The sequence below is a fragment of the Eretmochelys imbricata genome, chromosome 7, assembly GCF_965152235.1.
Source record: "Eretmochelys imbricata isolate rEreImb1 chromosome 7, rEreImb1.hap1, whole genome shotgun sequence".
In the NCBI taxonomy this organism is placed as follows: domain Eukaryota; kingdom Metazoa; phylum Chordata; order Testudines; family Cheloniidae; genus Eretmochelys; species Eretmochelys imbricata.
Window position 1 is genome coordinate 68,852,925 of NC_135578.1, and position 13,722 is coordinate 68,866,646.

General features: G+C 46.1%; 1 protein-coding gene across 1 annotated transcript; it reads left to right on the top strand.

The window, feature by feature from the left end:
* Positions 1-2: 2 nt before the first annotated feature.
* EXOSC3 (exosome component 3) lies at positions 3-9,054 on the top strand. The gene is made up of 4 exons (XM_077821178.1): positions 3-352; positions 3,593-3,742; positions 7,262-7,413; positions 8,761-9,054. The coding sequence occupies exons 1-4, from the start codon at positions 62-64 to the stop codon at positions 8,960-8,962; spliced, it is 795 nt and encodes a 264-aa protein (XP_077677304.1). The 5' UTR covers positions 3-61; the 3' UTR covers positions 8,963-9,054.
* The last annotated feature ends 4,668 nt before the right edge of the window (positions 9,055-13,722 follow it).

The following is a 13,722-nucleotide window of genomic DNA, read 5'->3' on the forward strand; positions in this document are numbered from 1 at the left end:
TCGCGCACGCGCGCTAGGCTCGGGCAAGCTGGCCGGCCCGACGAAGGGGCTGACCCTGACCATGGCGGCGGCAGAGGCTGGGGCCCTGCCCGCTGAGCAGCGCGTGGGGCAGGTGGTGCTGCCGGGGGACGTGCTGCTGCTGCCCGCCCACCCCGAGGCGGATGGGGAGCGGCTGTGGCTGGGCCCGGGCGCCGCTCTGCCGGGCCGGTTGGTGTGCGGGCCGGGCCTGAGGAGCTGCGGGGCCGGGCTGCTGGTCACCAAGTGCGGGCTGCTGCGCCACCGCCAGGCGGGCGGGGCCGGAGCCGGAGGCGGCTCCGGCGGGGCCTACTGGGTGGACTCCCAGCAGAAGCGGGTGAGAGCGCCGGAGCTGGCGGGGCGGGGCCAAGGAATGAGGGGCGGGTGGCGCTGCAGAGCGGGGGCTGGCCGCGGTGGTGAGCTGGAGCCGGTTCGCTGGAACCGGTTGTTACATTTAGAAGCCCTTTTAGAACCGGTGGAGGGACAACCGGTTCTAAAAGGGCTTCAAAATTTAACAACTGGCCAAAAGCGGCACCTTAGGCGCAGACTCCATGGGTGCTTTGGGGCTGGAGCACCCCTGAGGAAAATTTGATGGGTGCAGAGCACCCACCGGCAGCGGCAGCTCCCTGCGCCGCGCTTGGCCCCAGCCCACCTCCGCCCCGCCCCTGAACGCACCCTCCTGCTCTGCTTCTCCACCCCTCCCCCCAGGATTCCTGCAAATCAGCTGTTTGCGCTGGAAGCCTGGGAGGGCTGAGAAGCAAGCAGAGGCTTTGTGCTCAGGCCCAGGGAGGCGGAGGCGAGCTGGGGCGGGGAGCGGTTCCCTTGTGTGACCCCCGGGTTACCTGCTGTGGTGCGGGCAGCCCTCCTCGTGCCCCAGCTCACCTCTGCTGTGCCTCCCTGGGCCTGAGCGCGAAGCCGCAGCTTGCTTCTCAGTCCTCCCAGGCTTCCCATGCGAACAGCTGATTCGCAGGTGGGGATGGGGCAAAGCGGGGCAGCGTGTTCAGAGGAGGAGGTGGCGGAGCGGAGGTGAGCTGGGGCTGGGCTGGGGGTGGGGAGCTGCTGGTGGGGGCTAAGCACCCAGGGAGTCGGTGCCTAAGGCGCCACTTTTGATGTGATCAGTGGGTGAATGGCCGCTCCCTCTGTTCCCCCCCTAACTATGCTACCCTGCTCTAAGAGCCAGAGGGACCTGCTGGATGCTTCCTGGGAGCTGCCCCAGGTAAGCACCGGCGGGACTCTCCACCTTGCCCGCGGCAGGTCCCTCTGGCTCTTAGGGGCAGGGCAGGGTGGGCACCCACTATGGTGGCCCACGAGACCCTCCTGCCGGTTCTGGGGGCAGTCAGGGGACAGGGGAGGGGGGTGGATTGGGCAGGGGTCCCGCGAGGGGGAGCATCAAGGAACACAGGGGGTTGGTTGGGGCAGGAGTCCCAGGGGCAGGGGCTGGCCATGACTCCCTGGTGGGGTGAGGAGGGTTGTTAAGATTTTGGCAGCTCGTCACTGGCTGTACGTGCCTTTCCCCTGGTGGGCTTCGTGTGGCTCTGCGGCCGGAGCGCCTTGGCAGAAGCCCAGGTAAGCTGGCTCTGAAGCTCACCTTTGCTGCCGCGGTCCCTCTCTCCCTTCCCCTCGCCCCATGTTCTCACTCTCCAGGAGCTGCAGCTGGCTTCCTCTTTAAAGCTCAGTGTGGCACCCTTCATTCAGAGCTTCAAAGTGGCAGAACCGGAGTGGAAACCCCTTCCATTGCTTTCCTTGGGAATTGTGGGGCTGCAGCCAACGTCTGGTGTCCATTTATTCCCGTCCACACACAAATTACTACTATAGTGTGCCACAATGGCACGATTGACTAAAATCTGTTTACGATGCTGCTTATAATCCCCAACTTGAAGGCTAATGTGGCACAGGGATCAGTCCTTGTAAGGAGTGGTGCACGCTGTTGTTTTGTTGCGTGGAGGTCATCCACAACTGTGTTCTTGTAATAACTAACCCTTCCATAACACTGTACAGTTGTATATCCAACGGTGTACATAAGTTGCTGCTCTAGGGCCACATAAGTACCAGGCTTCGGGCGGTAATTTACTACTGATGTGGTTGTGAAAGTGGGAGTGCTACCCTATACAGGGTTTTTCTGCCCTTTGCTGCATGCAACAAACCAGCTAGATGTGTTCCTTGTTCCGTTGAGTGTTGCAACTGGTAGATGAGGTCGCTAGAGGTATCACTGGTAAAAATGCACTGCTGCTGGTAACAATGGGAGATTTTTTTCCTCCCCTTTGTGCCAAGTGTGGGAATCCTCTCCAGCATCTAAACTTACTCAGAAGACTTAACTGTAATCTCATGTGGAAAGAAGGGGGCTGAGGAGGTACTAAAATAACCTCACTTGGTGCAGGCTGCAGCAACTGGTGGGATATGGGATAGTTGGCCAAAATTTCTCATAATAAACTTCTGTTAGGTAGAGTTGCTAGTTACAGAAATAGAAACATGGCCGTAATGGCTGAAAAGTTGCTATGTGGCTGTAAACTGTTATTGGTGAAGCGGACTGTGACCCTATTTGGTTGCGAACTCTCAATTCTAGCAGTAATGTGGAGAAGGGGCCTCCTAAAAGAGAAACCATCCAAACATTAATTAATGTAATGTTTTTGCTCATTCTGCTGCCATACTGAAATAATATCTTTCTGATGTGTAAATTGTTGTCATAACCTTAATGGAGAGTTAATGCTGAAATTTAAAGAAGATTTAAATGGCACTACTGATTATTTCGCTAGCCATCATGTTAACAGAAATTTGTAGATGCAATAGAAGTTAAAAATGAAGACTGTTATTTCTAATCTATCCCCTGTTACCCTAGGGTTAGGGTTGTCCCTTGTGAATTTTCTGTCACTTCCCCTGAAAGAGAGACGCAATCAGGATGTCTTTCTGCAATTTTTTGTTACAGTCCTAATTTTATAGTGTTACTCTAAGGGCTTGTTTTCACTGTACTCAAAGCTAGGTTAGTTCCAGTGAGAGTGACCACCACACTGGAAAACAACACTGGAGTTACACAGAGTAATTGGATTTGCTGCTGGTGAGACTCTTGTAATTTGAGCTGTTGCATTCACACAGCATTACTAGATTCAGAATCACTCAAGCATCAACCCACCCACTCCCTCAAAGGGTCAGCTAGCTTGAGCTTAAAGCAACAATTAACTTGAGCTAGAGATTTGTGTGTGGATGGAAGTCAAGCTAGATAAACTTGACCTAACTGCTGTGAAGACACATCGTTAGGGTATGTCTTTATTACAGCTGGAGTGTGCTTCCCAGTGGAGGTAGATAGGTGTGCTCGCTCAAGCTAATGCACTAAAAATAGAAGTGTGCCAGCAGCTAGTCTCCTGAGTACATACCCACAGTGTCTGGTATTATAGTACTGTGCCTTCTAAAAATAGAAGTTCATTTTGGTACTGTATCAAGATTTTTTTTTCAGCAACTTATTTTGCAAATAAGTTTGGTCACTCAGCTTCTTTGTACACAATGCTTGTGTGTGTATGTATGTGTATATACGTGTAAAAAGATATATTCATTTCTCGTATATGTCTTTTGTTTTCATTTTCAGTATGTCCCAGTCAAGGGAGATCATGTGATAGGCATAGTGACTATCAAGGCAGGTGACATATTCAAAGTGGATGTCGGTGGAAGTGAGCAAGCTTCTTTGTCCTACTTGGCATTTGAAGGTGCAACCAAAAGAAACAGACCAAATGTGCAGGTAATGTTCTTGTTATATATATTGGCAGTATTGAAACCTTTAAAGTATTTTGTTTTCACTTTCTTGCAAAGTAACTATTTAAAATTTACTCAAATATTTGTCTGTATCCCTTAGTCATAAGATGTTCTGATATATGACAGATTTTCCATGACATGTACAAAGTTTTCTGTAGTAGCTTTGTTCCCTTCCCTTTTTCCTTGGCCTTTTTGTTGGGCTCTGGCAGAGGAAGTCAGTTAGAGATCTGGGATTTTCTTCTTTTGATCGCTGACCGTCATAGCAATATGTGCCAGACTTTGCCATTTGTTGTACAGAGGATGTATCTTCTCATAATATCACAGGCAGAAGATGGCAGTTCTGTGGTAGAACAGCCCTTCAAAGAGACAGTCTGAGATCAGTTTACGCCTAAAATTCACGTTTTATAAAACAGGCTCTTACAAAATGTGATTGTCACGCTGTCTGGAGTAGCGCCCGACTGCGAGTGCCTACTTCAGGGCAGACTGTCAAACAGGGTAGGACCCTCCTTGTCCCCCCCCAACCTGGTGATGTGTTCTATAATTAGCTTTCACCAAGCCAGTAACAAATGTAAACTCCGGGATCACTGCAACAGTCTTACCAGGGAATCACAGACATTGGCACTGACTCAGTGGGTGCTGTGGGGCTGGAGCACCCATGGGGAAAAATTAGCAGGTGTGCCACTCCCACGGTCAGTCAAGCTCCCCCCACGCCTACTCTCTCTTCATCCCCCGAGCGTGGCGTCGTCCCTGCTCCTCCCCCTCCCAATGCTTCCCACCTGTCGCCTAACAGCTGTTCGGCGGCGCTTAGGACTTTCCGGGAGGGAGGGAGAGGATTGGGGACATGGCACACTCGGGGGAGGAGGCGGTAAATAGGCAGGGCAGAGGAGGGGTTGAGGGGAGGGGGAGGGTGGTGCAGGGGTGGACAGGGGCGGGTGGGAGTCGAACACCCATGGAGCAGAGGGGAAGTCGGTGCCTATGATCACAAACACTCCCCTTAGAGTCTCCAGCCTATTTTGCCACTCAGACAAGCTGGACTAACAGTCAAAAGTCAATCCACGTTCAAGTTGCTTTCAGTCCAAGAGACGTTTACCGAAGATAATTTGGTACCCTAGATCTTATACCTAAGACAATGCCTGTAGCCAATCCTGTAATAAACTATCTAAAGATTTGTTAACTAGGAAAAAGAAATAAGAGAGTTACTTACAGGTTAAAGCAAGCAAGTGTGCACATATAAATGAGTTATAACCTAAATCCTAAGAGCATGAGAGTTGTAATGATCTGTCACTGAAAGTGTCCTTTGGGGCAGACCCAGGGGTAAGCCCTGGGGATCTCTGCCTCAAGACTTTGGCCCTGTCAGTTCAAAGCTAACAGCAAAGAGGGAAACAGAACATTTTCCTGTGACTTTATTTCCTTCATTCAGCTTCTAAGTCCGCAGGATGAGCTTCCTTGCACATCGCATTTCCAAGATGGGATAGGGCCAGTGATGAGCTGCCAAAATCTTAACAACTGGTTCCCTCCTCACCCCACGAGGGGGCCAGGCCCGCCCCTGGGACTCCTGCCCCATCCACCCCCCTCCTCTGTTCCCTGACTGCCTCCAGAGCCGGGCAGGAGGATCTCGTGGGCCACTGTAGTGGGTGCCCACCCCGCCCTGCCCCTAAGAGCCAGAGGGACCTGCCAGGGGCAAGGTGGGGAGTCCCACTGGTGCTTACCTGGGGCAGCTCCCAGGAAGCATCCGGCAGGTCCCTCTGGCTCCTGGGGGGGGTAGTGTAATTAGGGGGGGAACAGGAGGAGCGGCCATTCACCCACTGATCACATCAAAAGTGGCGCCTTAGGCACCGACTCCCTGGGTGCTCTGCACCCACCAGCAGCTCCCCACCCAGCCCCAGCTCACCTCCGCTCCGCCGCCTCCTCTGAACACGCTGCCCGCTTTGCTTCTTCCCCGAATCAGCTGTTCGCGCGGGAAGCCTGGGAGGGCTGAGAAGCAAGCGGCGGCTTCGCGCTTAGGCCCAGGGAGGCGGAGCGGAGGTGAGCTGGGGCACGAGGAGGGCTGCCCGCACCGCAGCATGTAACCCAGGGGGGCGCACAGGGGAACCGCTCCCCGCCCCAGCTCACCTCCACCTCCCTGGGCCTGAGCGCAGAGCCGCTGCTTGCTTCTCAGCCTCCCCCAGGATTCCTGCGAATCAGCTGTTCGCGCGGGAAGCCTGGGGGAGTGGAGAAGCAGAGCGGGGCGGCGCGTTCAGGGGCGGAGCGGAGGTGAGCTGGGGCCAAGCGCGGGGCAGGGAGCTGCTGGTGGGTGCTCTGCACCTACCAAATTTTCCCCGTGGGTGCTCCAGCCCTGAAGCACCCATGGAGTCAGCGCCTAAGGCGCCACTTCTGGCCAGTTGCTAAATTTAGAAGCCCTTCTAGAACTGGTTGTCCCTCCACCGATTCTAAAAGGGCTTCTAAATTTAACAACTGGTTCCAGTGAACCGGTGTGAATTGGCTCCAGCTCACCACTGGATAGGGCCATTAATTAGTTCAGAAGTTCAGTGCAAACATTTTCAAGGTTATTAAGAAAAATGTAGATATTTTCTTATAGCATAGAACAGGGTTTCTCAAACTTCATTGCACCACGACCCCCTTCTGACAACGAAAATTACTGCATGACATACTACATCTGTCAGGGGGGACTGAAGCTTGAGCCTGCCTGAGCCTCATCACCCTGGGTGGAGGGGGTTGGGGGCCTGTAACCTGAGCCCTGCGATTCACGCCTGGAGCCCTTGGGCTTCAGCTTCAGCCCCAGGCAGTGGAGCTTGGGCTTTGGCCACATGTGGTGGGGCTTGGGTTTCGGCTTCAGCCCCAGACCCCAGGAAGTCTAACAGCAGCCCTATCAACCCCATTAAAACAGGGTTTTCCAGCATCACAGTACATCAATAGAAATGTTTCTGTCTTTAATATTTAAATAGAAACTATTTTCTTTAGTATATGTATCCCAGTATTGCTGCATCCTGTAATATTCCATAACCAGAAAGTAAAACTGAAAAGCAAAGAGAAAAGAAGACTAACCCATTTTCATTATCCAAGCTGAGTGAAATGAAAAAGTAAACTATTTAAATTATGAAAGTAAGTTATGTTTAAAAGCCTTCTGTTTTAAATCTAAAAAGGAGTGAAAAGATGAGGAAACTGGTTTATTTTTAAAAATACCATATATGAGGTTTGTGGTGAGTGTTGCTTTAAAGGAAAGTCTCTGCTACATACACGCAGAGTTCCTTTTGCAACTGTTGAGACGGCAACCCTATATAACTGAGCCAAGGAGTATGTAGATAATACGAGTTAACACCTGTAGCATCCACAAGACATGACTGCACTGGAAGAATGGATAAATGTTGAAAAATAAACTGCTTATATATCTCAATCTACTGTTGCATAACTGTGTATTTTTGTAAAGAACCTAGGGACGAGTTTAACCAAAAAGATATACAGACATGATACAGTTTCTCTGAACATTTCCCATCGCTTGTTTTAGGTGGGAGATCTTATTTATGGTCAATTCATTGTAGCCAATAAAGACATGGAACCAGAGATGGTCTGTATAGACAGCAGTGGAAGAGCGAATGGAATGGGAGTAATTGGACACGAAGGCCTGTTGTTTAAGGTTTCTTTAGGTCTAATAAGAAAGTAAGTATTACAATTTTTAACTTTCCAGGAATGAGAGAGAAGCTGAATTTTGTCAATTTTTTGAGCTGTGACAGATGAGTGAAACTCTTCATCTTGATGAAAACTGGTATGCACCCTAATATTTAATGCTTTAGCATTGGATGTCCATAACCAGCAGGTCTGAACAGTATAACACGTGGAGTAACAGATGTGTATTATATTGTTCTTAGGGCACATATTGTCAACATTATTGCCTGACAAAGTTGTTCTTTGTGGTCCTAAGTTTGTAATCAGCATACAAATATAATATAATATAAACAAGGGGAAACGAACGATAAAATACAATAAGTAGAAACCAACAGATGTCACAAAACTAAAAATGCTCCTCTCTGTTCCTCAATTACAAACTGGCATTTTAAATTAATAAGCCTCTGGTATGTTTGCTGTTTCCTTGAGAAAGTTGTACTCTAACCATATTCTGCTATAGACTTTACCTTTTACTTTATTACGTGGTAGTGTATTGAAGTGGAATTTCTTTTCTACTTGATCTTCTTGCTACATTATTTAGAAAATATTGTGAACCCAATCCATCAGAAACTTGCTTTTGTCACCTATGGAGGCTAATCATAAATTTGCTATGTACATATTTCCGTCTTCAGTGGTGAAGTAGAATCTGTATATAGCAATTGGTCTGAGAATGACATCAGTTCCTTGAACACAGTCTTCACACAGCCTTCAGTGGCATTCTCAAGCATCCTTAGAAGTCTCTCTTCCAAAGAGTACCAAGAAAAGGACTGTGAAGAAACAAAAAAAGAATTCCGTTTCCTCCCTCCAAAAGCTATGCAGGGGATGAGGGAAGGAAGGAGCAATAGCAAAAAATACCCTCTATTGTTCAAAGATTTTTAATTAGCACCTCTTCCTCATACAGTCTGGATGAACTGTTACAGGTTAGAATAAATCCTATTTTCTGCTCAGTCGCAAATGTGGAGCTAAAAATCAACTTAATTAAGTCTGGTTCACAAACACTAGACTATCTTCATTATGATTGTTGCATGGTGTCACTGCAGGATACATTTTGGGGGGGGATTTTAAAATTTAATCTTAACTCTTAATTTCCTCTTGGTTTTGGAATTTTTTAAAATTAAACTCATACATGAGCACTAAACAAGAAGTTCAAAATGTTACTATGTTATATTAAAGTTTGAATCCATGTTTTCAGCTCGGTTCAGCCTTAACTACTGAAGTTGCTACAGATGCCTTCATACTACTAGTGGTATTAGCAGTAGTCCTGTCATTGACTAGCAACACTGAAATGTATTTGTTACACAATAATTTCTTCTTCTGCCATCCCTTTTACTTTGTTTTCAGGCTTTTAGCTCCCAATTGTGAAATCATTCAGGAATTGGGACAACTCTACCCTTTTGAGATAGTGTTTGGAATGAATGGAAGAATATGGGTAAAGGCAAAAACAATTCAACAGACTTTAATTGTGGCAAATATCTTGGAAGCCTGTGAGCACATGACAGCAGAACAAAGAACACAAGCATTTGCCAAACTATCAGAGAGATGATGTAAAGAAAACATCTTGGGTTCTTTTCAGTCTTTGCAATGATTGTAATATTTTTGTATTCAGATGTATATTAATAACTCATTTTTAAACTTTGTGTGTCTCCGATTTAATTTTTCCCCTCTTTCCCGATCCTTCAGTCTGTTTAGTCTTCTGTATTCAAGCATTCTTTTCACTTTTCTTAGCAGCAGTGTTTGATTATTATGAAACACAAAGATGTAATTTTTAAAGTCTCTCACAATAGTGTCACTGGAGAGCATGCTTATTTTTGCAACACAGAATTTAGTAGCAACACTAATTCTTCCATCAGGTGAGAGCAGAAAACGCAGTTGATCGCCTACATGCATTTGGTGTTCCTTCCACTAAGAGGTTCTGTGTATAATTTTTTTTCTGGTTCTTCAAGCTCATCATGTTTTAAGCCTTAATATATTAACTTTTAAGGAGCCAGTTCTGCCTTTTTTTGACAAAAGATCTGGATGGGACAGGCCAAGTGCTAAAATAGAGTGAGAGAAAGACAAGAGGATGGAAGTTCATGTTCCTTTAATAAGCTACGTGGGAGGTAAGGCACTAGAAATGACATACTTAACAAAAACCCTGTTGATCCAGAATTACATGATGATTCAAACGTCCTTTAAAGAAAAAGCCAAGCAAATTGCTGCATACTCCTAGAAATATGTGGCTAGCAATAGCTGAGAGAAAAGATTACAATGTAAAATACATCATCTTATGCCACGGTGATTAGTAAGTGTCCAAAATTGATGCGTTTATAGTGCTACATAGCCCTCCATGGGGAACACTTTATTCCCTGAGGCATATTTGATTTACCCTTATTTTAGCAGACACAGCTGCAAATACTGTTGGCCATAAAATTATTCAGCTCTGTTTGAATTCTTTCCACAGGCATGACTCAGACTTCTATGGAAGTAAATTCCACAGGTTGGATATACCAGTGCTGTGTGATGTATTTGTTCTAAACTTGTTTGCCACTGACTGAGTGACTGTCTTGTTATCAGACTGCATAACCAAAGGACCATCAATTTTCATTACAACCTGCTGTTGTCTCTTGTCTTGCACTTAGAGTGTATGTTCTTTGGAGCAGGGATGATCTTTTTGTTCTGTTTGTACAGTGCCTGGCACAATGGGGTCCGTGTCCCTAATTGGGGCTGCTGTGCATTAGGATAATACTACTAATAATCTTAAATAGCACTGAATAACTCATGGTGGGACATCAGGACCTTTTTCAGACTTCTACAGTTGTCCCTCATCCTGCGAGTTTCTGTTAGTTAAAGCTTACTAATTCACAATCACTGATTCCATTGCATACCAATCTGGTAGTGTATAAGCCTCAGTCAATTTTATCCTACAGTAATATGTTCAGAAGCATGCTGAGTCAGTCATGCTGCATACATGAATCCCTCTCTGGCTTCCAAAAGATAGGGATTTAGAAAACGCCCTTCTTTGGCTCTTGACAATAGGGTTTTAACCTTTGTCTTCCAATCCTGGTTGAGAGATGAGACCTACTCATTCTTTCACATGATTGTGAGGGGATCTCAGTGGCTTCTTTGCCTGGCATTTTGCTGAGAGGGCGAAGATATCCTAGAAATTCCTCCTCTATCTTTTCATGAGGGGGATACGGTTCTTGCTGGCGCTTCCTATGACCCACCACAGAGGTGGAATTGATGCGAAAACACCAGTTGATCTTTGGGTTGAGCATGGCCAGTGGTGCTTATCTCCTTATCTTCCCTTGTTCTTGGAGGGAGCTGAAGAGTGACCTTTTTAGCCCGTGCTAAGGCTGAAGGCTCGAAGGCATAATTTTCTATTCCCATACCAAAGGTGATGGATTCTTTGGAGTCCAGTGCTCAGTCTTCCTAAATTTGGAAGCCCCTCTCCAAACAAAGGACCTGGATTCTGCGTTAGAGTGCCATTTTGTGCTGTTTGCATGCTTGACTTCTGGCTTTCCTTCTTTGTGATTAAAAAGGGGGAAAAAAAGATTTAATCAGCTTCTTTAAGCAAAGCACTTTCTCCAAAGCATGATATGTAATAGCAGGACTAATCAAGAAATGGAAATAATAACATAACATGAAAGGCCTCGGGATGCTGTACACTCATTGCAGGTTTCTATCATAACATTGGGAGTGTTGTCCTTTTAGTATTGATGATGTGTATCTGTTGTCACAAATCTTAGTGATGAGCTATGCAATGGCAATTTAAGGAAAAACTGAGCAAGTGCTACATGGAAAGTTTTCAGAAAGACATTCTTCAAATGCAGTCAAGCATGCTGCTGTGGCTACAGATTATGCGGAACAAAGGAAAATAAGGCAGGCTGGGTTTTATTTTTATTAGAATTATTAAAAGCTCTGACAGGAAAAATACTGTTTGTTCTTTAATGTTGGTATCTGCCTGGTCTGTGCAGTGTTTTCTCAGCACATTTCATGCAGAATTGTTATTATCTAACACAATTTTTAATGAAAAAAACTATTGTGTAGGGTTTGAGGGGTTGTAGTGGAAAACTAAATTATCACTGATCACAAGGAGTCTCTGGCACTGAGATAATGAACACAGCAGGTGTGCAGTTAAAAAAAAATTTTTTTAAATTAATGTGTTTTCCAGGCATCTTTCCTGCAGTGACCTAGATGCCTTTCTACCATCATATAGGAAGTAAGGCAGCAGGAGCCCAAAGAGGGCCAAAATAACTTCTGGAATAAGATAGTGAAATTCCTCTATCTGCAGAGGAGCTGAACCCTTTCCCCAGGGGAGAGTGTGGCCTAGAGCCCTTGTGATGAGGGGGTCTGTTAGCCATAGTGTTTCTAGTCTTTTGGCTCTAACATTTACATTATGCCACTGGGCCCTTTTTATTATCCTGGATCTACCACTGAACTAATAGTTTGAAGTTTTCTCTTTGCAGTGTAAAATTAAGAAAACTGCCTTACTTGAACTCAAAATACATTGGCTCACTTTTTTTCCCTGATGTAAGTCACATGAACTCAATTAAGTTGTACTGGGGACTAATTTTGTTTAATTTATGCCCCACCTCTCTGCAAAAATGTTAGTTTAATTAGGAAATGTGTGAAAAGCTCTGGATAATAGATTTCTACAGTAAGTAAAACTCAAAGAACAAAAAAGCTGAAACTACCTATTAAGAGATGTTCATTGCTTCTGAGGAATAAAACTGTCAACTTGATCTGAAGGGCTTAACTCTTTAGTAACCAGTCTTGTAACTTTTGTAGTCTTCTCCAGATACGGAATTCTAATACAAAAAGGTCAGTCTTGGTTTGTTTTGTTGCCTTCCTAAGGCAGTATAATCTAATGATTTAAAATGAAGGCTGCAGCTTCAGGAGCCCAGGGTTTTGCCTTTTGACAAACAACAGGGTCAGCCTCTTCTAATGCTATACTATGATAGTTCTCAGGGTACCCAGGAGTGAGAGTCGCTTGTTGCTGCCCTGCCTCCAGGAGCAGAGAGACTTGTTTGTGCTTAACTGGGTGCCAGTTCCCTGACACCACCAGCCTGTTAGTCTCCCAAGCACTGTCCTCTGGCAGACATTATTTTGCTCTACAGGCACTGTTCCCTCTAAGCTGTGCATGTGTGCACATGCACACAGATCCTAAACCCTGTGCACACAGTGAAACACCGCACGCACAAAAATTTGCCCAGAAGAAATTTTTTGTGCCTACGGCCTGTCAAAAATTAGAGGGAACATTATCTGCAGGCTAACAATAAGTGCACTCTAGACCGAGAGTCCCTTTGAAGTCTTCCCCTGTAGTGTCCAGTAGAACCCTGTGTGGCACTTCTTTTAATCCCACTCCAGGTATTATGGCAGCAGCTCCTGCAGGACCCATGGGATCCCGGTCCCACTGCAGGGTTCTACACTCATCCCGTACAGGGCTCTAGGTTCCAGTCCTTTATCTACTCACTGCAGAAATCCTAGGTCGGCTTTCTCTAAGGGAAAAGCTTGTATGAGTCAGTGCAGGATCAGCACCTTGCTTAATACCACAGCAGTGAGATATAGTTGTGGTAAAACAAATTTTATTAGCAAAGAGGCAAGAGACTCTGAGTAAGGATAACGGAAACAAAAGGTTACATATAAAACAAAGTCATAATGTGCTTTCTAGAGATTAACAGGTTTATCCCCCTTTCTAAAGAAGTTTATCTTATCCTAAACGTCCCATGCAGCATTGCAACACAGACTGGTTTTGGTTTTGATTTCTTTTTCATGAATGTAAACATGCTGCCCGTTTACTTCCTAGGTTGGGGAGGATGGGGTGTTTTCTTTGTTGCCCAAACAAAGCTTTGGGGTGCATGTTAAAATAAGGTTCTCTTTCCCCTCTGTGTATCTATACATGTTAAGGTCAACAGAAACATGTAACAGGTAAGCGTGCCTCCCTCCAGGTAGCTTACAATGCGTAATTTACATGCCGACAGAGAGACAGGAGAATAAACATCCAATGTCTGACAGAAAGCCTGTCTGTTAACTCTGCCTTGATACAGACTTTAAAACATATTTGCAGCATATAACTTCTTACATAGTATCTGTGCATACATTTCACAACTATATTCGTGACCAGTATGACCCTGGCTGTCATTTAAACCTCCCATGACATTCTTTGATGAACTAGAATGTACATAGTGTGGTGATCCCCTCTGGTGTTGTCTGGACCAGTGATCTGCTAGGCCACTCCACTCCTTGACTCTGGGAACGAGCCTTACACTGTTCTGCTGTGAGAAGCCCCACTCCTGGGCTGTTCACACACAGCCTCTGCCATGT